A 22,737-nucleotide genomic window follows, 5' to 3' on the forward strand; every position below is an offset into this window, starting at 1 on the left:
ATTGACGATGCAAACTCAATGATTGTCAACTCAAACATCTGAATGTTATTATATTCTTTCGTTCTTTACTAATATTTCTATAAAATTTATAGTATTTACATAACATAGTACATAACATAGTACAGGACTTATGTTATCTATTATAGGAGAAAATAATCAACATTCTATCGAACTGATTAACCTAACGCCAAAGGGGTTATTGTAGTTTATTTTTATAGGGGATATCATCCGAGTTATCGGATTGTAATGTAGAGTATCACAACTTCACTGTCTTCTGGGAATGTTCGAGTGCAAGTCTGTTTACGAGTTGCTCGAGGTCTTTGTGCTTGCGACACGCCGTCTCGAGCTCTGCGCTGGTTTCTTTTAATTGCCGCTCCAGAGTGGCGATCCTCGCTCGCGCTACTCGGAGCATACTTTCAGCAGCTGACACCACTTCTTTTAATGCTTCGCGGGCTGCACGCTCCTTAGACAACTCTTCAGACAAGGTCTAAAATATATATTTTACATATTTTTTAACTCATACGAGTACATATTATGAGTAATATGCACTCGTATGAGTTAATGTCTCAACATGCATTGAAAATCATAATATATATATATATATATATATATATATATATATATATATATATATATATATATATATATATATATATATATATATATATATATATATATATATATATATATATATATATATATATTTACACTTTTGTGTTAGGGTAAAATTGTAATCCATCACAATAAGTGATTACAAAAATATAGCTGCACTCATCTAGTTTATAAAAAATGCCTTAATCTAATTTATAAAAATCCCTTGTTAAATCATTACTAATCGTTCTCCTTTTACCTGATACGTAAGTGTAGCATTTAAAACTTCGGTTTCTTTACACTCCTCGTTCTCTTTTTTCGTAATTTCTTCTATTTTATTTTGTAGAATAAGATTTTCTTTTTGTAAACGATCTATCTTTTTCACCATAGTATCACGATCTATCCATGGAATCCTAAAGAACAATGTTTTTTGTCTCATAAAAAAATATTTTTAAAATTTAATTTGTTATTTTGTTAATAAATACAATCCTAAAATATATATTACTTAGCCAGCTCCAACGAGTAATTGATTTTAGCTTTTAGATTTTCTGCAAGCCCTGCTACCATACTGTGCAATTTTTCCGTATCGTGGTCAAATTCTGTATTCTTTGTTTTCCATTCCAAATTCTGCAAATTAACCGTTTTATGTTAATTTCATTTATATACAGGTTACTCGTAACATATTTCTCATAACATAGACACTAACAGTAAGGTAGGTAGAGCGATCATTGCGAAGCTTGCAACGTAAGAGGTTTAAAAGGTCAATACGACGCGCCATAATTTCAGCACCTACTCCAAGTACTTCGTCAGGAATACTATTTAACTGTGCATGTAATTGCTGCATTATTTGAGGTCCTGAATAAACAAATGTAATTATTAACTTAAACTTATTTAATGAGTAACTTTAGTAACTTTAATGATAGACTTGAATTATAAACAAGATAAAAGACAATAAGATAACAAAATTTTATTCATGTTAGTTTTTTTTTTTTATACTATGGCAATTAAACGAACAGTCTGCCAGCTAAAGAATAAAAACAGTCACTATATATAGTGTATATGGATATAGCGAGTTATCCATAGCCCTAATGTTTCATTGCTTATAGGGCCAAAAGAATTGTACTTTTTGATTCTATGTACTTCTGTAAAAATTATACTACATTTCTTATTTATCTGATAAAAAAAAATCAGGCAGTTTACATTTTTTGACAATGACATTTTCAAGCAGCTATCGAAAATGCAATAAAAAATTAAAAAGGTAGTATGAAATAGGTACAAAACATTTAAAAACTGATTAAAAGGAAACAATAACGAGATCATACCAAAAAGACCATTTATATCCGAGGTCAACGGCAGTTGAAGGTCGTCACGTACTAGCAGCAACAAATCGTGAGCTGGCCATCCGGTCACTGACAGCACCCGCACCTCGCCCAACGATTCTTCATTACTGGCACCAGCACGATACTCCATTTCTTTTAGAGATGCATAGTGCTCTAACAAAGCATTCTATAAAATGTATACAAATTCTCATAAATTTTATAGAAAAGTATTTGTAATATAAAAAAAAGGCAAGATGTAAAAAAGGCAATTTCTAATCATATTTTAGCATTTATTTCAGCCGTTAATTGTCCACTGCTGAACATTAGCCTTCCCCATTAGGGGAGTTTTGCCAATAGTTGCCACGCTTGGCATGCGGGTTGGCAACTGCAGTTAGATTTTACATATATTTCAAGAGGGACGCTGCTGCCCATCCCTCCACCATACGCTCCCTTAGTCGCCTCTTACAACACGGCGATATTTTAGCATATCAATACTAATAAAACTAATATATTAAAACTCTTTCAGTTTATTTGAAGACGCTGAACAGTCGAATTTGAAACATACTTTTTACATTTTGATAACTCATTTTTGAGGAAGGTTTTAGGCTATTTATTCGACATCATAAAGCGATCAGGGGTGAAATCTTCTAAATTCAATCATTCATCCAAATTTGACACATTAGGAATAAATACTTACGATTGCAAAAGAATCATCAAAATTTATGCAAAAATGGCAAAGATTTGTTTTAATACTATGCAATTGAGAACTTTATCTTCCTAAAGTTGTTTGATAAAAAAATTTATATAATTGTTATACCTGTTGTGACAAGACAGATTTCCGTAATTTGACGAACTCCCTTTTTTTAGTGGCCAAGATCCTCATCATTTTATTTAAGACACATTGAGGCAACACAGGTTCTTTGTCTAAAATTTAGAAAACTTCTAATTAGAACACATGCAGACAGAGACAACATCGGCATACAAAATGCATTTTATATAATGTTTTTTTCTCAAGAATTGGACTGCCTGCAATTCTTTATGATAAACTTACAACCAAATAAAATACAGTCAAATGCGTTATCCTTAAAGTTGTCCTAGAAGATGGAAAATTAAGTTATACAGGGATGGACGAGGTTATAATAATAGATAGCATTTAGTTCAGTTAGATACTTGGCTTTTAAGTAGGTAAGAGTACTAATACATATAATAATATAAAAAATACAAGTTCAAATCTTAAATGCGTTGAAATTTGTCAATAATCAATTATTTCTTTCGTATTTTAATATATTTTTCTATTCATTTAAAAAGATTGCTAGAAATTTTCGCGATAATTAAGGATTCGCAACATGACTCTGATGCCATTAGTGCTTTTACCATACTAGTCGTTTACTTGCATATAATTTTTACTTCTTCAGTAACAAAAAATCTAAAGGTGTTATGTGTTGTATTTTGTTTAATAATTGTCACATTTTACTCAAGAATTCATTGATTCAATATACTGTTTACCTTGTTCAGGATCTGGTTGAATATTGTGACATTTTTGTATATTTGTTGATCCGGGAGCAGAAGCTGGCGAGATTTTTTGTTTGTCCAAAAGTTTTCTCGGAGTTTCCTTTAAGTTTAAACCATTATGTTAAAATCCTTAACAAAATTTAGAAAGTAGAGTACTGTGGTATTTAATTATTTGTTACAAGTTACAATAACAGTTTGCAAATATAAATGAACCATTAAAAAGAAAACAATACAAAAATTTATCAATACGCAGTTTGCAACCTCACATTGTAAACATCATTTAACAGTAAGTTAGAAGTAAACGTTATAACATTTTTATAGATGTACATTACATTACTGATTACAGTTATGATCCAAACTTATTCTATCTCAAAACCATACAACGACCTCTTAAACCTAATAGTACTCTGATGAAAGATATCGAATTTTTTGCTAATTTTGTTATAAGACTCCGATGAATTGGATTATTTTGTGAGACATTGTTATTGGTAAATGAAATACTGAATAGCCGAGGGTGTCTAAAAGAGTGAATTTGAAGCACAGATGCTTTTATAGGATGATTGTTACACCTATGTATTACTATATATAAATACATTTACTATAAGTTCTAAAGGCTGATTTGCTATGTTTTAAAGATTATAAACATGTTTAATACTTACAAATAAGTTTTAATATAGGTAGTGTGCTTACCCGTGATGGTGACAAACTTTGACATCTCCTTTCTAAAGCAGCTTTATTTGGGTATATTGATCCCTGTTAATAAAAAACTCTCGATGTGAATAAATTGGAATAATATTCAATGATATACGACATATTCAAACGTTTTTAAAACAAAAGGCCAGTCAAAGGCAATAATTTTATTGCTTTTATTCACGCATACCAAACTGCCAAAAGCAGAAAATAAAAATAGGAATTCTTTTAATCCTTATGTTATCAAGATTCTCAGAAATCGATCTCATCGCTTGAAATTGTGCTTATTCATAAATACTTGTACAACTACTACTTATACTCTTTCGACTCTTTACTAAACTGGGGTTTTGCCAGTAGTTGCCACGCTTGGCAGATGGACGTACAACCGCAGTTAGGCTTTTGAGATGTTTTAAAAGAAAACCTGCTGCTCATCCCTCGCCCTCCCTTAGTCGACTCTAAAACACTTATAGAGAAAGGAATGGGTGGCCTATTCTACGCCTAAACCATGTGGGAAAAAAACTGCTTACTAGTTACAAATATTTATTTTATTTATTTATTCATTAGTACTCGTACATATCTATATGTGCACATGGCGGACTTAATGCTGAAATCATTACCTTCCAGTCGACCTAGGGAAGTGTCAGAATACTCGAATGCAGTAATAGGTACAAAATACTGTTTTCACATGACATACCTATATAATAAACAATCATGACAAGTTAAAGTTGTTAAAAACAAGTTGAGTGACGACATCTTAATATTACAAATTATAAATTTGAAAGTTTGTAAAGATATTAAGATGTTTGTTACTCGATGACGCTTAAAGAACTGAATGGATGTAAATAAAATTTAGAACACAGGTGGGTTTTATCTTAACATATAGAATAATTAATATACTAGTTTACACGGGCAAAGCCACGAGAAGCAGCTAGTTAGAAATACTGACTCGTCCATTAAACTTCTAGTAATTTGGTTATTTACATTCTAAACCCATGCTTTACAATTAAATTGCCAAATTACTAGAAGTTTAATGGAAGACTAAAGACTGTACTTTAGTTACCAACTGTATATTCTATTCCAGCTAAATAATATTACTTAAATACACGTATATAGTTAAATACAGGTATATGTAATAAACATACTCGAAGACGAGCACCAATTGGACTGATGGAGTGTCCTCGCTTGTTGCCAGGCGTATGTAGTCCCCGTTTCTTTATTCCCGTCTCCGTATCTATTACACATTATCTTTAATTGAATTATCAATATTTGCTTCGATGTACGAGTAAATATCGAACACATAATTCACAAACGTACTCATACTTACAATAGAGCTATTTAAATATATTTTTAACATAAAGAAATTCTTATAATTTAAGCTTAAAAGGGAAACTGTATGAAAGTCGTCTACATGAATACGTCTGTCTAGGGTTACCAACATTTTTTTAGTTGTTTATGGTATTTTTTCAAAATAAACCGTAAAACAATAAGACATGTAAATATTATGTAGGATTTTTTGGAAAGTTTTAAAAAAGATGATTGTATGTGTGTCACCTATTTGTTTCTATAAAACCATCTATAAAAAAAATCTATTACCTTCATTTATTTATTAAAAGACCTGACAAAATTATAAATAAATTTTGACTATAAATTTTCATTATCGATTTCTTTTATTACTTTCTTTCATTAATATAAATTATAATAATGATGACAATATTTGTATATAATATTTTAATAATATTTTTTAGATTGGTGAAATTGAGCGAAAAAGGCTTGTTAATAATATCTAATAAAAATATGGTGCAGTTAAAAAAAACCGTTAGACTATCAAATTTGGAAATATTTTTATCATCAAGATCATTACAGAAGGGCAAATTGAAGGTGACGATCGATTCGATAGGTACTGATAACATATTTATCTATAACAAACATGACAATAACTAGCTAAAATCCTTTGAGAACTGTTTGAAACTTTATAACATGTATTAAGGTATTGTTCCATAAAAAGTAAGTTACATCAAACGTAGTACAACTGAAAAAAAATTAACACGACAATAAATTTTATCAAATGTAAAAAAAGCATTATTATGAAATTATTATTTATCATTTATTTGTGTTATTATTATGCAGTACTTTTTTTAAAATTGGTTTAAATCTGATGAATGTATTGCGTAACACACAGCTAAAACTAATTCATTCTGTGCTAAGTTCTAATATTTTACAACACATAGAATTTATTTACCTCTACGCGGCGAAAGTGCTGGTTGTGCAGTTTTCAACATAATGTAGTATTTTTTGTAATTTTTATAATATTTTATTAAAAATACTAATAAAATTTTAATTTTAATCAACCTTGTCAGGTGTGAGACATTTTGATTCTAATGTCACATCAGATAATTTTCTGAAATATTTGTAGATGAAAGAAGTTTTCAACCTAATGAATGACAGCCTAAATATGTTTAAAAACTATAAGTGAGAAATCTCTTATCGCAGACACTATCCTTAATCTATAGGTACATTGTTTCAAACTATTTGTACAAATTCAAGTTCAATGTTTGTATGTTTGTTACTCAATGACGCTTAAACGTACAAACGGTTTTAAATTAAATTTAATATGTAAATAGACTACAATCTATGAAAAAAAAAACAAGTGCGAGTTAAACTCTCGTAAAGAGGGATCCGTACGTTGATCAGGTATCTATGTACGGTATAGTATTTAAATCTAACCCAAATTTGTTTGTAGTGACAAAAAAAATATGTGTGCAGTTGTAACGCCACTACTGCAAATGAAATCATACCCACAAATATGGAGAAATTTACTTCTTATATATTTTCCGATAGTTTATAGGTAAATTTTAGGCCTAGTAATTTAGTTGATAAGGAGAGCGGGATGGTCAATTATCACCTGTTTTCTTATATAATTTCATTATATATATATATGTCACACAATACCTACCAATACCTACCAATAGTACCTATACTAAATTTCGACTCAGTCCGTCTAGTAATTTCGGAGTGGATTGACTGTAACAAACAGGCCAATACACTGACACGCAGATGATTCTATAAAAATGCGTTTTTTCCTAATTATTATTCCTAAATAATGTTGCATGTTTTGATTGTCAATTTATTGTGTGTGTGTCAATTTATTAGCATAAATACATCAAATTTTTAAATTATTGCAAAACGGGTACATGCTACTAATTGTTCTAAGAACAATATTTTACTTAATTACTCAAATTATATAAAAAAATACAATACTACTAAAAATTAATAGCAGTAATTATCGATAACAAATTGATAAGATACTTTTAAGGTTAGTTTCAACAGACTTTTAGGGGATTAGATTACGTACATTTCACCCTTGACATAATTATTTAAAACAATTATATGATTTAAAGTAATCTGACAGACAATATAATTGATAATAAACGAGACAACGTAAAAAGTGCAATAGTAAAATTTATTATTATTTATTTATTATTATTACTACTCTAAGCACATCTTTATCATATTAGTCGTTAACTGTCCACATCAACATAACATAACATAAGCCTCTCCGTATTAAGAAGTTTTACCATTAGTTGTCCGCTTGAGGTAGATTGGTAACCTCAGTTAGGCTTTGGTGATGATTTTTAAAAAGACGCTGCTGACCACTCCTCGAATATTAAGTTCCCTTAGTCGCCTCTTATGATATCCACGGAAAAGAAAGGATTTTGGACCGGCTTAGAATGGGTCCCTTAGCTGGGTTATACCAAACAAAAAATGTATAGGTGTGGAATAAACATTCATTCACAGATGGTATAAGTCTAGATCTTTCCTGTTTCTGTTGTGATAAGATGCAAAATATGTATTGTGTTACCTACTTGTTGATTATTTTGGCTCTTTTATAGATAAACTCACATTCTATATGTAGTAGCTTCGACATACGCCAGAAACTCCATAAAAACCCTTATAGCTAGTAGTGAGGTGAGTAAATAGAGAATTGAATATCCTGAAATCGGAATATACAAGATATTATAATATACAAGATATAAGAAGTTTGTAAGCATACAAAACTTGTGCATCATAATCATGATGAAACTAATCGTCATACCCTATGAAATAAATATACCTGCATAAAGTATCCACTTAATAATTATAATCTCGATGGAATACCTTCTTACTTTTTTATGTTCTAATTTACATTCCTTAAAAATAAAATACATTTCTTTTTATACCACTGAGGTAGCAAACAAGCATACGGCCCACCTAATGGTAAGCGGTTACCGTAGCCTATGAACGCCTGCAATACCAGAGGTATTACGCGCGCGTTGCCGACCCTGAAGAAACCTCTTTACCCCCTTTTGAAGAACCCCATGCTGTAGTCTCTCGGGAAAACCTCGGCAGGGAGCTCATTCCATAACCTGAGTGTTCGTGGGAGAAAGCATCTCTGAAACCGCGTTGTACGCGACCATTTAGGCTGTAAGGTATGAGGGTGAACTCCCTGTCGATGGCGAGCCGTACGATGATAGAAAGTGGTCGTAGGCATCATATTGAATAATTCCTCTGAGCACAATCCGTTGTATAAGCGGTAGAACACGCAGAGTGAGGCAAAATCTCTCCTAAAACTTAAAGGTTCGATACCGCTTGCAAGCATGGGATCATCGACAATTCTCATAGCTCGTCGTTGCACTGAGTCGAAGGGTTCAAGCTGGTATCTAGGTGCTCCCGCCCATAAGTGACAGCAATACTCCATATGGGGCCGGATTTGCGATTTGTAAAGCATTAATCGCTGATCCGGCGTGAAGTAATGCTTCGCTCTATTGAGCACACCGAGTTTTTTGGATGCCAGCTTCACCTTATCTTCGAGGTGGCCACGGAACTGTACGTTACATTATAAAAAGGTACAACCAGATCAAAATATATACTCGTAATAATATCTTATTACTTTGTAGGTAAACCGTTTGCCCTTATAATCTATTGAAAAGACAATAGGTAAGTAAGTAAGTATGTACAGTCATTAGGTACATTATCACTCGAGTGTCTCAATATAAGAGTATAACATAATGACAGGATTATTAACACACTACTCCTTGTTTCAATAACACATTAGTTATCTGTGTCCTAAATACAAAAGCCGTACTTGAAATAATATCACTCGTTTAGAAGTTAAACAATCGGACGTCTTTTGCCCAATAATGCGTGAAATTTATGACTATATTTTATCTATAACAAATAGTTGTTATCTATATACATAATAATTGTGTTTACGTATAGTTATAAAGGTAACAAACAAAATGTATTGACATTAACTGTTAAGTAAAGCTCATTGAAATCAATCCTCTATCTCCGTAGATATGTCGACTGAGGAAACTAGAAATAGGTAATATATAGCAACATCTATGTATATATTGTACTCGAAATATTTATATATTAACCCAATAACGAATATATTAAATGGCAGTTATCTATACAAAAAAGACGCATTATGTACTCTCAGACTTGTCTTTACCTAAAGCTGAAAACTTTGCTCTTTATTCTTGGGTGGACATGACTCACTCAGCCCCCTTTTAAATACGTCTATGGTTATCCAATATATAGAACTTTATAATGATGAAGCCGATCGAAATTAATATATTAACAACATCAAAATGGGTGCTGACATTATTTCCGCCCTTTCTGGACATTTCAGAGGAACTCAATATATAAATTTCGAAGCAATGCTGATATTACCCGTGCTTATCTGAAATGACTAGGTACTTTTCAAGGACATCGTAAGAGAGTAGGCGAAAATGTGTGTTGATACGCGAGTGAAAAACTCGAAATAAAATACTAGCCAAATTCTCTGTCAGCACTTGACTAAAATACTTTTACTTATACTGTGCTAATATCTGCCTCTTATGGATAGAAAACTGAGCCTAGTAATGGAACATTCATAGGTCGTTAAATGACAGGAAGACGATTGATAAATTTTAATTTTATATTTAATTTTTGAGTACGGTTGCGGTGAGAATGTGAGACGCAGTATCTGGAAGAGGACTATGAAATTATAACGTTTTTGTTAATTAAAAATATTAATTGTAATACTATATATATACGGTACTTATTAAGTGAACCTTAATACTTACTTTCAATGTTTTTTTTATAACGTAATCTAAATTTAACGCTCATATTAATCGCTTACATCAAAAGTTTCCTAATATAATAATAATTATTATTTTTAGGAATAGCATCAGAACAAGAGCGTGCAATATTTACTTGTTTCGCTCTATAGCCACAAGTAATTCTTTTCGTCTCAGATAATAACCGTCCAAAAAACGCAACGCAATTGGTACAAAGTGGGAAGTTTCAACCTTAAATGCCGTGATGATTAGCCCCTTTATTTCTTATAAATATTGTTTCAAACAAGCACAGTACAGAATTATTAATTATTATAAAATAAGATTAAATAGATAAGAAGAAGATTGTATGTTAGGTGCTATTTTTAAGATAACTACTTAAATAATCTCATAAAATTTAACTAGAATTTAAAACGTTCTTATTTTACATGGGTTATATTTTTTCTTTACTATTTTTTGTTTTTATGCAACGATGCTAGTGATCAGATATATGATTTATATGGGAAGCAATTACCATAGTCAATGGATGTCTATGGTACCAACGTAATCACGTGCATATTATTTAACTTTGAAGAAAAATTTAACGGCCTTCTTTTTTAATTTTATGCTGTAAATAAATAAAAAACACTTTTAAAAACTAGGATTAGTTCTCATCCCTTAACCTAAACTTTTGTGGGATAAACTTCTCAGAAATGTATGCGATCTTTTAGGTTTTGCGCTATTAAATATATCGAGATTTTTGGATGCCAACTAGGCCGTATTATTTAGATTGCTTCTGAAGTGGACTTTGCTAGAGCTAAAAAAATCGTCATCTATAAAATGAGGCAATTATGAAACATTCAAGTTACGAATTTTATAATTAAAAACTTTGTCATAAACTATTGTAAATTACATTTCACAGTTGTTTTCTGATCAGACTCGCTTGAATACCATACCAAATTATTAAGGAATCCTTATTGTTTCCTAGTTCATTTAGACAGACACCTGACAAATAACATACAATTGCTACGAAACATATATACTTTTGTCATCTTATTCACCTGAAACAATAAAGTTGTTTATTATAATACGAGTATGTATCTATTTGAATAAAATTATAAATATTATGTTCAGTATTATTGCTTGTTTCTATAAAATATGAGTACTTATCTATCATGGATTTTTATATATTTACGTATTTATTTTTTATTTATTTAATCTAAATAACTTCATTGACCACAGGAAAATCATTTTATTTATCTGATTGCCTGATGTTGATGACGCGGTATGTAGAGAATAAAGTCAATATACTAACTTCTATCTATAAATACTGGTCGTCGTACTCCTCCGAAACGAGTCGACCAATTTTTATGAATTTTCCTATTTATATTTGAAAGGTTTGAGAATAAGTCTTAAATGATATTTCATATTGCTTAGTGATTAGGATACCCCTATTCAGAAAAAAAATTATATGACAGAACAACGTTTATCAGATTAGCTAGTCTCTACATAAATATCTACATGTATATAGTTCTGACATTCCACTTATTTACAAAACATTTCATATAATTATTTTTAAGAGGTCGAAATATTATTTCAAAAATATTATTTTAAGGTAATGCTTTAAAGTATTATTCGTTAGATGTTCGTTTTTCGTAATTTCCGTGATAATAACTACGAGTACATTAAGAGATAAGAGATCCATACTAATTTCCAAAATCAAACATGAACAAAATAGCTATTGGCATCGCTGCCTGAACTGTTTACAGTAAAAACACATGTACTTATACAAAATATGAGTGAAAACAAATGTTGATCAGGTACAAACACAGAGGCATTATATCTTTATTTTTAAATAAGTATAATTATTGTTAGTAAGTTTCCTATCTCAGCAAATTATTCAAACTTATAACGGTAGTTCGACTAAAGTTGTTATAAATAGTACTATTTGAAAGCTAGGGTGCTTGGAATAAAGAATTTATGTCACATAATTTGCAAGCATACGAAAATAGTTTACAGCCAACGACTCTATCTCTACTTGTTTTCATTTAGCCGCCGTCCGCAAATCAGCGAGTCGTAGGAGAAATGAAAGGTATTTCGGGACACTCATTCCGTAAATATCGACGTCTGACCATGACCCTGGTTATTATTTATCTAACGCCCTGACCTCAATTAAAATAAAGAATACCTACATCACTTGCAAACTTTTGTCATTCTTACGCTTTTGTCAAACTCATATTTCGTATTAAATTATGTAAATTAGAACGTTTACGGTCATAGAGTTTCACCGATGTTGATTAAGGAAAGTGTTTTTGAAATATAACATAAACCAAATACATAATTAATGAATAGTCTTTACTTATTTGTTAATTTTGATTTGATTAATAAAGTTATTCTGGTGACTATTTACAGCAAATTCCATGGTCATTAGTATGTGAATTAAATTACCATTGTTGACGTTACCAAGCTCACAGGCAATATCAAGCCCTTAAATTTAAAGCGAGACTTTCTTCTCCTTTGTGTGTTCTACTACTTGTATAACGGATTGTGCTCTGAGGAATTGTTTGAAGTTATGCACACAGCCACCTCTTATCATCTCATCGCTCGCAATCAACAAGGAATATATCCTCACACGCTAGAACCTAAATGATCGCGTACAGTGCGATTTCAGAGGAGTTTCCTCCTGTGAACGCACAAGCTGTGGAATGAGCTCCCTACGAGGTATTCCTTAGAGACTACAGTATGGGGTTTTTCAAAAATAATGTATTAAGGTTTCTTCAGGGTCAGAAACGAGCACATCCTGGTGTCGTAGGCATTTATAGGCTACAGTGACCGTATCAGTAGAGAGGCATTCTGAGACAATTGGTATTGAAACACAAAAATAAAAATTTTATTTTTGTGTCATAAATATTAAGTGGTGTTGCATAATTTAAATATAACTAATACATTACATGGTGACCAGGATATTGGACGGGGGAAGAAGATTAGTATCATTGATTCGTAGGTTTGCTTGCAGCGCCTCAGGCAAATATTTAGTGTTTCAAATATTATTATTTTACTCATATAAGATTATAAAAATGATTGTTAAAAATACTATGTAAAAGATTGTGCAGAATGAAATAATTTATTTTATCGTTTGATGCTGGCGATAATGTTGTGCGCCGTGATGTTCCGAAGATGTAGTAGTGGTTTGGTTCACGACCAACGCTAAACACTTCGTCAGTTCGCTTATCGGCTGAGAGGTTGTCGATAAGGCATCGTGCGCTCGCGCCGCGGGCCAGTGCCGCGGACGACGTCGACCCACCAACTCACCGTCATATGCGCTCCGACGCTCAAACTCTGTATTCGCACACGTTTTGTAACTATAAACAATATTATACAACTGCTATGAACCTAAACCGCGACAACCGGCTTGTGTTTTGTAAACTTCGGTGTTGTGACAAAGGTTGTTTTTACTTTAACTTGTGCTGTTGAAGAGAAGCAAAGAGGAACGCGAGTAAGTTAATAAAGAAAATTTATTGATTAGGTAGATATCATCGCAAAAATAGTAGTCAATCGTAGTGCGCGATTTCACTGAGCCACTGTAACAAAACAAAAATAACACAGGGCAGCGACCGACATTAGTCCAATAGTTTATTGACAAATCATAAGACATCATGAAGCTCGGATGTGGAAGAGAACACGACGGCATCTATAGCATCGAAACGCGCGTGCGGTGCACTCGGTCGGAGCAAACCTCAGTTTATTTACTCTGACCTTTCTAATTTCACTCACCTCGGTTACAATGTGATACCTACCTAATATAACAAACAAGAGAACTATAATCAATTAGATTTCTTTTAAATCTTGTTTTCTTTTTATATATATATTTATGTTATTAATGGATATGTTCGGATAAAATGGAAACGTTTATTTTTTTTAGTTCAGAAGTTTAATAAATTCCTGTCAACTGCTAATATTATATGTAGAAGTGAATTTGTTTGTTTGTCATCTCTTGTTGCTGTAACATCTCAACCAAATAGTCTTGAAATGTAACATTATAACACAGTATTTGGGATGGAGAATGATATAGCCTAGTTATTGTCTGGTTCAATATATCAATAATCCCGGTCACGTGCGTAAAATTATTTAGGTATAAATTAGTTTTTACACGCGACTTTATCCGTTAACTATATATATTTTTATATATAGGTGTAAATTAGATATTTCCATCCCATAACGAAATAATAAATAAAAAATTGTTAAAAAAGGGAAATTGGTTATTTTCTGTACCTCTTAGGTATACATATGAATATAAAATAATTCATTTCTAATATTACGATATCATTATTTTAATTTAACATCTTTTATCCTATATAGGAAATTGGCCTACTTAAAACCAATTAACCTACTTAAAAACCACAGGCGTATTTAAGAGGAAACTAAGTAGTGCCATGCCGTAAAATATCTAGAGCTTATCCCAGAAAACTGCAACAGATATGCACAAAGACACGTCTAAAAGTACATAATACAACTTTTTTTAAAGAGCCAGACCCCCCCCCCCCTTCTTAGAAATAATCTTAAATATGCCAATGTTAAAAAGTGGTGTAAGTTTTATCAAAATTTGTTGAGTATACCATGAGAACATATAGAACGTAAAGATTTTTATTTGCGTCATGCGGACCGTAAAGATTTTTTTAATTAGATTCACATGTTTATGAAAAAATCACTACCGTGTTAGTAACAGATATTTACATCGTGTCTTAAAGAACTAACCATGCTTTAAAATCAATTTTGATTACCAAACAGACGCAGTCGCGGGCACAGCTAGTCAAAAATAATAACATAACTGTTCCTAATTACATTTATTTAATATCACCAAATAATACCTCCACCTATTTACATGTTATGAGACAATAAATGAACATTTGAGTATTACGTAGTCCATGTAAAACAGATAAACTACCTACCTAATGACGTAAAACTTTTGATTTGATAAATAAATATAATGTCCTTATTTTCCATAATAACATCACGGAAAATATCAACATCGCTATTTAGTATTTTTTTATACATGCTCTACAAAGTAACATAATAAATTTTTAAATGGTTTATATGCATGCGTAAATATCTGCTGAATATAATATTATTTATATATATATAGCCTTATTTATCTTGTCGTAAATTGACTATATTATCATTATTTATCATAGATTATTTTAATAGAGTATATTAGATAGTTATTCTGTTCAATCGTTTGATTGTTTATTTTTGTTTAAATTCTATTATTTATTTATTTTATACTTTATTGTACATACTAGTAGTACATAAAAAATATGACAGAGGAAAGCGTATGCACAAAGGCGAGCTAAACTGTAAAAGAGTTCTCTTCCAACAAATCCAAAGTGGAAAGAAGCATCAATGTAGAGCGGTGTACAATATTGTGACAATTTTGGAACAAGAAGACTATTACATATATTCAGATCACATTAATTAAGAAGCGAAACATAATGAAGTAGCAGCAGTAGTAAACTTCAATAGAATTTAATAACAATATACATATATAATAAAATGTATTCGCAAATAAAACATATGTAAAGAATTGAAAGTCTTACCTTTTTTCATCAAGCATGTATGTTAACAATTCGTCTTATAACAACATTTGGTCATGGTCAAGATGATCATTGGATCCATAGACTTAGTATAACGTACTTCATAATCTAAGATCAGAGTGAAGTTATTACTTATATAAAAATTATTGTTGCAAATTGTACTCGCACTTAGATCATCACGTGTCCTAGTTTTTAGTTAAATATAATGCCTTCGCGACGAGAAGCATAATTTACTGAAAGTTTTCTACACAGAGCGCAGCCAAAAAAAAAAAACAGGTCATTGTAAAACTGTTTTGAAATGGTCTTCCTTTATTTTTAAATAGGTACATTTCTTGTAAGCAATAAATAAATAAACTGTGAAATCATACTAATTTATCATTATTCAAATTTTATTTTATCATGTTTTATTATCGTACAGGTTAGGACAACCGACTTATGTACATGAAAAATATCACGTGCGCTTTACCGATGCTTATCACTATAAAAAAACTATTAACCTTACTTATAGCCTGGAATCCAATACAACAAAATTGTACATATTGAATATAAAAAATTCATCATTATCAGAATTGTATGTTCAAATTACCATAAGTATTTTATGGCCATAAAATATTTTCTTTGCAGGATATTATTTAGTTGTATATTTTTTAAATAAATAGCTCTGTAATAGGTATATCTAACAAAAATTATGTTTTATATTAATACAGTATGGGCTATATACTATCTGTGCACCAAATTTCACTCAAATCTGTACATCTAGTTAAGTGTGGCTCAAACCTCTATATACATTCAAACAGCTTTACAAATCTTGACATCTTCCTTAATTCGATAGAAAGGATGTGACGGTTCGCCTATAGTACAATAGGTTTAATACCATAAGTACATAAAAGAAACAGGGGTTCCTATGGGTGACCGCTGCGAAAGCTGAGCTATTTAATATAAACAAACTTTAAAGTCAAGGTTCACAATAGCGTACAGAGAAGACGTTACCATATATGAAATATTGACACAGAAGGGAAACTCCTTTGATGTGTTTCCAAAGTGTAGTGGATGTCACAAGAAAATTAAATAAATTAAACAAAAATATATTATATTTTATATATAACCAAATTATAGTTTACCTTTTTATCATCAGGTGTAAAAAAGATACATACAACACAGTTTAATAAGGTTTATGAGAGCCTTTAAAGTTTTATAAATTCGATAATCAATTTAATATAAAATACCAAAATACGTTAACATATAATTAAATTGAATTTAAAGAAAAGTTCAGTTCGAATAATAGGCTAAATCTGATTATTGAAATATCTACCCTTCGGTGACATAATCGTTACGTTATTAGAGAAAGAATAGAAAAAAAAAGAGAAAAAAGAGAGACGGCAGATCGGCGGGCGCGCGGGGGTCGCTTTTTAGGAATTGCGCAATAAAAGAAAAAAAAGAAAGAAAAAAGGACGGCAAATGGCGCGGGAGTCGTGTTTTAGGGATTGCGCAATAAAATAAAAAAAATAACTGGGATATAGATCGAGGAGGGACTGGTTCGATGAAAGGGTTTGAGATCTTAGTGTATCACTATGATTAAGTGTGTGAAATTAATCAATAGAAGACTGGAGAATCCGGTGAGCTTGTTCCATTTATTACTACGTAGTTAGATTTTTGACTGTGATCACAGGCAAAGTCTATACTTAATATTTTTCCCAACAACTATTAAAATACGTATTTAGTCGAGTCCATATACCTTTAGGTAATGCGTATATCGTTAAATGCAATCACATTTGAACAAAGTTTACATCAATATAATTTACGTACTTACGTTATTCTACTCATATACAAAATCCAATTATATGGTCGTTTGATAGAACTTCATCAATTTGATTCAATGTTCTAATTGTCCAGTTTTGGAAAATACTTATTGAATCAACTATTGAACTATTACAATACTAACTAGTTTCATATCTAATTATTATAAAGTATTTATTTATTGAGAATAATAGACTAAAGTGACTATGGTCTGGTCTCATTGCTGGGGAAACAGCCATTGATGAGAGAGAGGGGTTATTGAGTGGCGACCCTGTAAATGCAAGTGCGGTGTGGGCTGCCTCCATTGTTTGGAGTGACTGTTTTATGTGTATTGTGGGGCCGTTCCTTGTGTCAGTCGGTGGAAATTGCCTGTGTTCAGTCGTGGGTTGGTGATGGTTGAGACGATGATGATGATGAAATATTTGTATTTATTACACTATTACAGTGTTGGTTTGGAATATCTGTTCATACTTAACGCTTCATGGTGAAGTGTTTTTATACCATTACTCGGTCGACCAGATTAATGATTCTTAGTCTATATTTGATTATCCATGACTACATGTGGGGATTTGTTTTACACCAGATGTACAAAGAAACAGCTTAACTGTTGCAAGTGATATTATGTGAATGTAATACTTTTAATACATTATTAATTGTGTTACTAGATAAATTCATGTGACTGTGGGGTGTTTATGGTAAACAAGCCTGTATTGTTTAAATAGATATTTTGTCTTGATTTATTATAAACTTTAATATTGATTTTGTTGTAGTAAGCAAGCTGATAATAACAATTCTGTGTGTATTATTGATTACTAATAATATTTAATTATGTTAATATTATAGGTGTGGATTTAATTCCTAATGGTAATAAAATTATCAAATGATTCTCTGTCAATAATTACTCTTAACTAGGTATGAGGTTCAGTATAAAATTGGTACTGTATGACACTTGTGAAGCTATGTATTTTACTCATATTTAGAAAGGAAGTTGTCCTGGCGATAAGTTTTGTATGTGTGTTGTTTGTTCATGTTATATTGACTAGACAAGTTCAGACAGGGTTAATATTAGTGAATATTTACTGGATTTATATTTAATATACATGTTTTGAATATTTTATGGGAATAGTATGGAGATATACAAGTAGTAAAATATAATATTAGTATTTTATAAATTTAATTATTGAGTTATATGTTTAAGTCGGACTGTATTCAAGGAGATATGAACCTATTAATATCAAGTTAGGACAATTACTTTAAATATTAATAAAGCAAACACTAACACTGATTATTCACTTCTTTAATAAATTTACATTAGAGGTTAGGAATCAAATAGATAGCATATTGGGAAAATCTTCACCACACATGTATTTGAGGAATGTTCTTGATAATTAGTACTGTATGTATATATTATTGCAAATACAATTGCAATAAGAATGTTAAACTTCTAATCTTCTGTTCATTCTTGAATTTGAAAGTAAGCTTGGCTACTGATATGAATATAAAACTGCAGCATTACTGGATACTATTAATTATTTCTGGTGTAAACCATGATTATTTATGTCACTGATAATGTAGTTGTATATTACGGTTGATATATGATGATTTTATATTTAATTATATTAAACAAATACAAATAAACAAACTTGCTAGTATTTGTTACGTTGACAGTTGTGATAGATAATCAAAATTCAATTCAATACATCAATACGTCATTCAATACGTCATTAATGTGACAGATGTCAAACAAAAGGAGATTATACACGTTATGATTCTATATCTAAGTCTATAGAAAATTTATATAATTTTCTGTTATTTTATATTAACTGTAGGGGAAATATTGGAATTATTTATATGAGAAATTTCACTTAAATGATATGATAATTATTTAAAGACCTAATTTCTTAGGGATTTAATCATGATGATTTAAACACTAAAACACTTGTTTATCTGAGAAATCCTCTTAGTAAATAGGTTTACTAAGACACTAAAAGGAAGTAGATATAGTATAACTATAGTACAGCTACAATAATTGTATGGGACTTACTGTCCTTTCTATACAAATATATATTTAATCTATATCTTTCACATTATAATTATGCAATATATTGCCTCTACTACTACAACATACACAAATAGGACTTATTGTCCTTCCTATATACCTATATATAATAATTGACCTGGCACTTTAATGTGTAATTTATCAGTACTTATGACAACAACCAATTAGGACTTATAGTCCTCTCTATAAAGCTACATAATTATTTAATCTGATTATTTCACAATGTGATTAATCAAACCTCTACAAATATTACAAAAGATCTCTATTACTCTCAACACAATAATAGCTTGTTGGACTTAGTGTCCTCAAACTTATAGAAAACCCAACTGGTTATTTCACGAGACGTTGTTAACTTGTGATTAATCAGTGTCTTTTAAAGGACTTATAATTCCTTTAGATATATCTCTCTGAATAAATAATTGGTTAATTCACAATGTGGTTAATCAACAATAATATTATATATAATTGACTGGACTTATAGTTCATTCAATAGCACTCATTACTTTTAGTAGCTCTCGACCTATGGGTTGGACTACTCGTTTTTAGGCTCCGGCCTAATCAACAGATTTAACTTGAACCTTGAGTATTCTTGGTATTAAGTAAATAATATTAAATTGACAATGCTATGTTATGATATAGCAATTATCAACATTATATGGCTTGGCCAATTCCAAGGTGTGGAAGGTATCCCCTATCACACAAATCTTCATCTCTATCGGACTGTCTTCACAGGTGATCTCTAATGTCACATTATAGGGCCGAAGGGTTATGTCCCAACAAAGTAAGTTCTGGTGTCTGGGTGATCTCGCTTCTTGGTCTGATCTCTTGTGGAGCCGAAGGGAAACCCCCATTGAGTAAGCTCATAACAGAGTGACGCTGGGAAACAGTTTCGTACTGTTAGTGGGTGATCTCTATGTCGCCATATAGGACTGAAAGGGTCATCGCCCATGAGTAAGCTCTCGTGTCGGAGTGATCCTGGGATTTCAGTTCCGATCCGTTTGCCTCTGGCAAACACTAATTTATACCGGAAGCATCGTGGGGCTGGTGGAGCCACTGTAATGTTGAAGTAAATGTACTTATGTTTGGTTTGGAACTGAGAATACTCATTCCCTTATTACCATCAGAGTGCATTAATAAATACCCTTCCCTACCTTTTAGGAGGAAGAGTTATAGATAGTTGGAAAGTCTTCCACTGGTCCGGGCGTGTGAGGGGCCCGACCGCTCCCCCATTTTTTTTTTTTATTATTACAGTTATTCTGTAATTTACTATTAAATTAATATATTATATTCTAACTTCCTAGTTACATGAATTATGAGTATAATTCATTAATTATTCTTAATCCTTAAATATTTATCAATCATCTTCATTATTTAACTCCTATCATATACCAATTAAAGAACCTTTTGGTTATTACACACACAACGGGTCCTACATTACTAGACGATCACACATTTATTTATCTGGCCAGATGATTAAGTGTTCTACTATAAGATCTGTTCAATATTAAGTGTTTATTATAAGGGTTTATATGATTCATAGGATGTTTGGGGTGTATAAGGTAATATAGGTATGGGCTATATTGAGGGTGTTAGGCCTTTCTTTAGGGTAGATTTTCATTATATTTTCATAGATTTCATTAGGTAAAGCCTTCGTAGGCTTTTCTTAGGCTTTGTAGGTTTTCCATGTGTAGGTTAGTTTAGAGGGTAGTTTTTATATAGGGGTACAGAAAGGGGGGGACCATCACAATTGGTGCCGTGACCAGGATATAATTGGTTCATGGCTATTTACAGATCAGATCAATAAGAACACTTGGTCACAATTGGAGCTTGTGACTTCAGGGATTGGTTATTAAAATATGAAGGAGTATAAAGTTAAACAGTAATATCTGCTAATAGTATAACTCAAAACCAACTTTGATGATTATGACTAAATAATTATACCGTCATAAATCTAGGATTTGGACCTAATTTCATGATTTCTATGTCTATAGGTAAATAGCCTATTTTACTGTTATCTCATGTTCTTAGGATTTAATTTATCAAATTCATTCAGTGGTTACCTATTGGAGTCAATTATACAACAAATTTACATGATTTGGTTTATATTTTATTTTACTCTATATCAATTGAGTAAATAATATCAAGTATTACACTAATAGGTACATAACAATAGTAGTGAGGATAGCTTACTAGGTTATAATCAGTTCACATTGATCTAATTTTATGCTATAGGACACATTTATTATTCTTTTGCTTCATTAATTCTCAATACTTACTGAACTATTAATTTAACATTATATAAATTTTATAAACAATAATTATGCTATAATGACTTATACATAAAATTTATTAAATTCTTTTTATTGTGAAAGAAATGATTTAAGATGAATTAATGACATTATTTATTTCTGAGGAAATTATTGACTTATATTTCATAAACTTTTATGATGCAGTGACATTGATTATATATAAAAAAAAAAAAAAAAAATTAAATAATTATGATTTGATTTTGATCATCCTAAGATGTTTAAATAGCTTATATAATGTTTTATAGGGGGTTTCAAATTGAAAGTTAGGCGTTTCATAAAATATCATTAAGGTTAGTTAGGGCCTTTAGTTACTTTATTTGATTACCTAAATTTGAAAATTTAATTAGGTGTTTTCATATTGTTAAATTTAATTCCAACAATTTATTAGGATGCTATTATAAATATTTTATTTAGTTCTCTTCACATAATTTCTTTATTTCACTTTACAATTATAGTTCAGATTTTATTTGATTATTTACTTATTTTGACTTAGACACTTTATTATAAAAAAAAAAAAAACCCTTATACTTATATCAGAGGGAGATTTTGTAGGTTATTTATACATGTACACTCTTTACATGCCTAAGCATTTTGCATACTTAGATGTGGCGCACACTTAGTTATTTAGTACTTTGTAGTTACACATAACACAAGACATCTGTATCTTTTGAAATATTAATTTATTGTACAAAATAAATTAATTGATGTATCTAATGTAGTGTTTGTAGTTATGTTAGGTTTGCTGTTGTGATCTTTTGGAGGAGGCGATGGGGGTGTCTATCTACCTATCTA

General features: G+C 30.9%; 2 protein-coding genes across 2 annotated transcripts in view; one reads left to right on the forward strand and one right to left on the reverse strand.

Moving 5' to 3' along the window:
- LOC113523492 (rho-associated protein kinase 2-like) overlaps positions 1 to 6,478 on the reverse strand; it is an 11,935-nt gene extending 5,457 nt beyond the window's left edge. The window contains exons 1-10 of the mRNA XM_052895578.1: positions 6,352 to 6,478; positions 5,255 to 5,343; positions 4,113 to 4,175; positions 3,417 to 3,522; positions 2,728 to 2,834; positions 1,914 to 2,097; positions 1,298 to 1,446; positions 1,097 to 1,218; positions 851 to 1,004; positions 269 to 487 (exon numbers count right to left, since the gene is read on the reverse strand). Of these exons, the coding sequence (XP_052751538.1) occupies positions 269 to 487; positions 851 to 1,004; positions 1,097 to 1,218; positions 1,298 to 1,446; positions 1,914 to 2,097; positions 2,728 to 2,834; positions 3,417 to 3,522; positions 4,113 to 4,175; positions 5,255 to 5,343; positions 6,352 to 6,391 (1,233 nt within the window). The 5' untranslated portion in view covers positions 6,392 to 6,478. The remainder of the gene's footprint in view (positions 1 to 268; positions 488 to 850; positions 1,005 to 1,096; positions 1,219 to 1,297; positions 1,447 to 1,913; positions 2,098 to 2,727; positions 2,835 to 3,416; positions 3,523 to 4,112; positions 4,176 to 5,254; positions 5,344 to 6,351) is intronic.
- A 6,947-nt stretch (positions 6,479 to 13,425) lies between these two features.
- The window catches only part of LOC113523410 (zinc transporter 1), a 32,728-nt gene continuing 23,416 nt past the window's right edge, over positions 13,426 to 22,737 (forward strand). Inside the window, exon 1 of the mRNA XM_026909371.3 lies at positions 13,426 to 13,685. The gene's annotated coding sequence lies outside the window, so the exon portion shown is untranslated. The remainder of the gene's footprint in view (positions 13,686 to 22,737) is intronic.

The sequence above is a fragment of the Galleria mellonella genome, unplaced genomic scaffold, assembly GCF_026898425.1.
Source record: "Galleria mellonella isolate WM207_F2 unplaced genomic scaffold, CSIRO_AGI_GalMel_v1 utg300, whole genome shotgun sequence".
Lineage (NCBI taxonomy): Eukaryota > Metazoa > Arthropoda > Insecta > Lepidoptera > Pyralidae > Galleria > Galleria mellonella.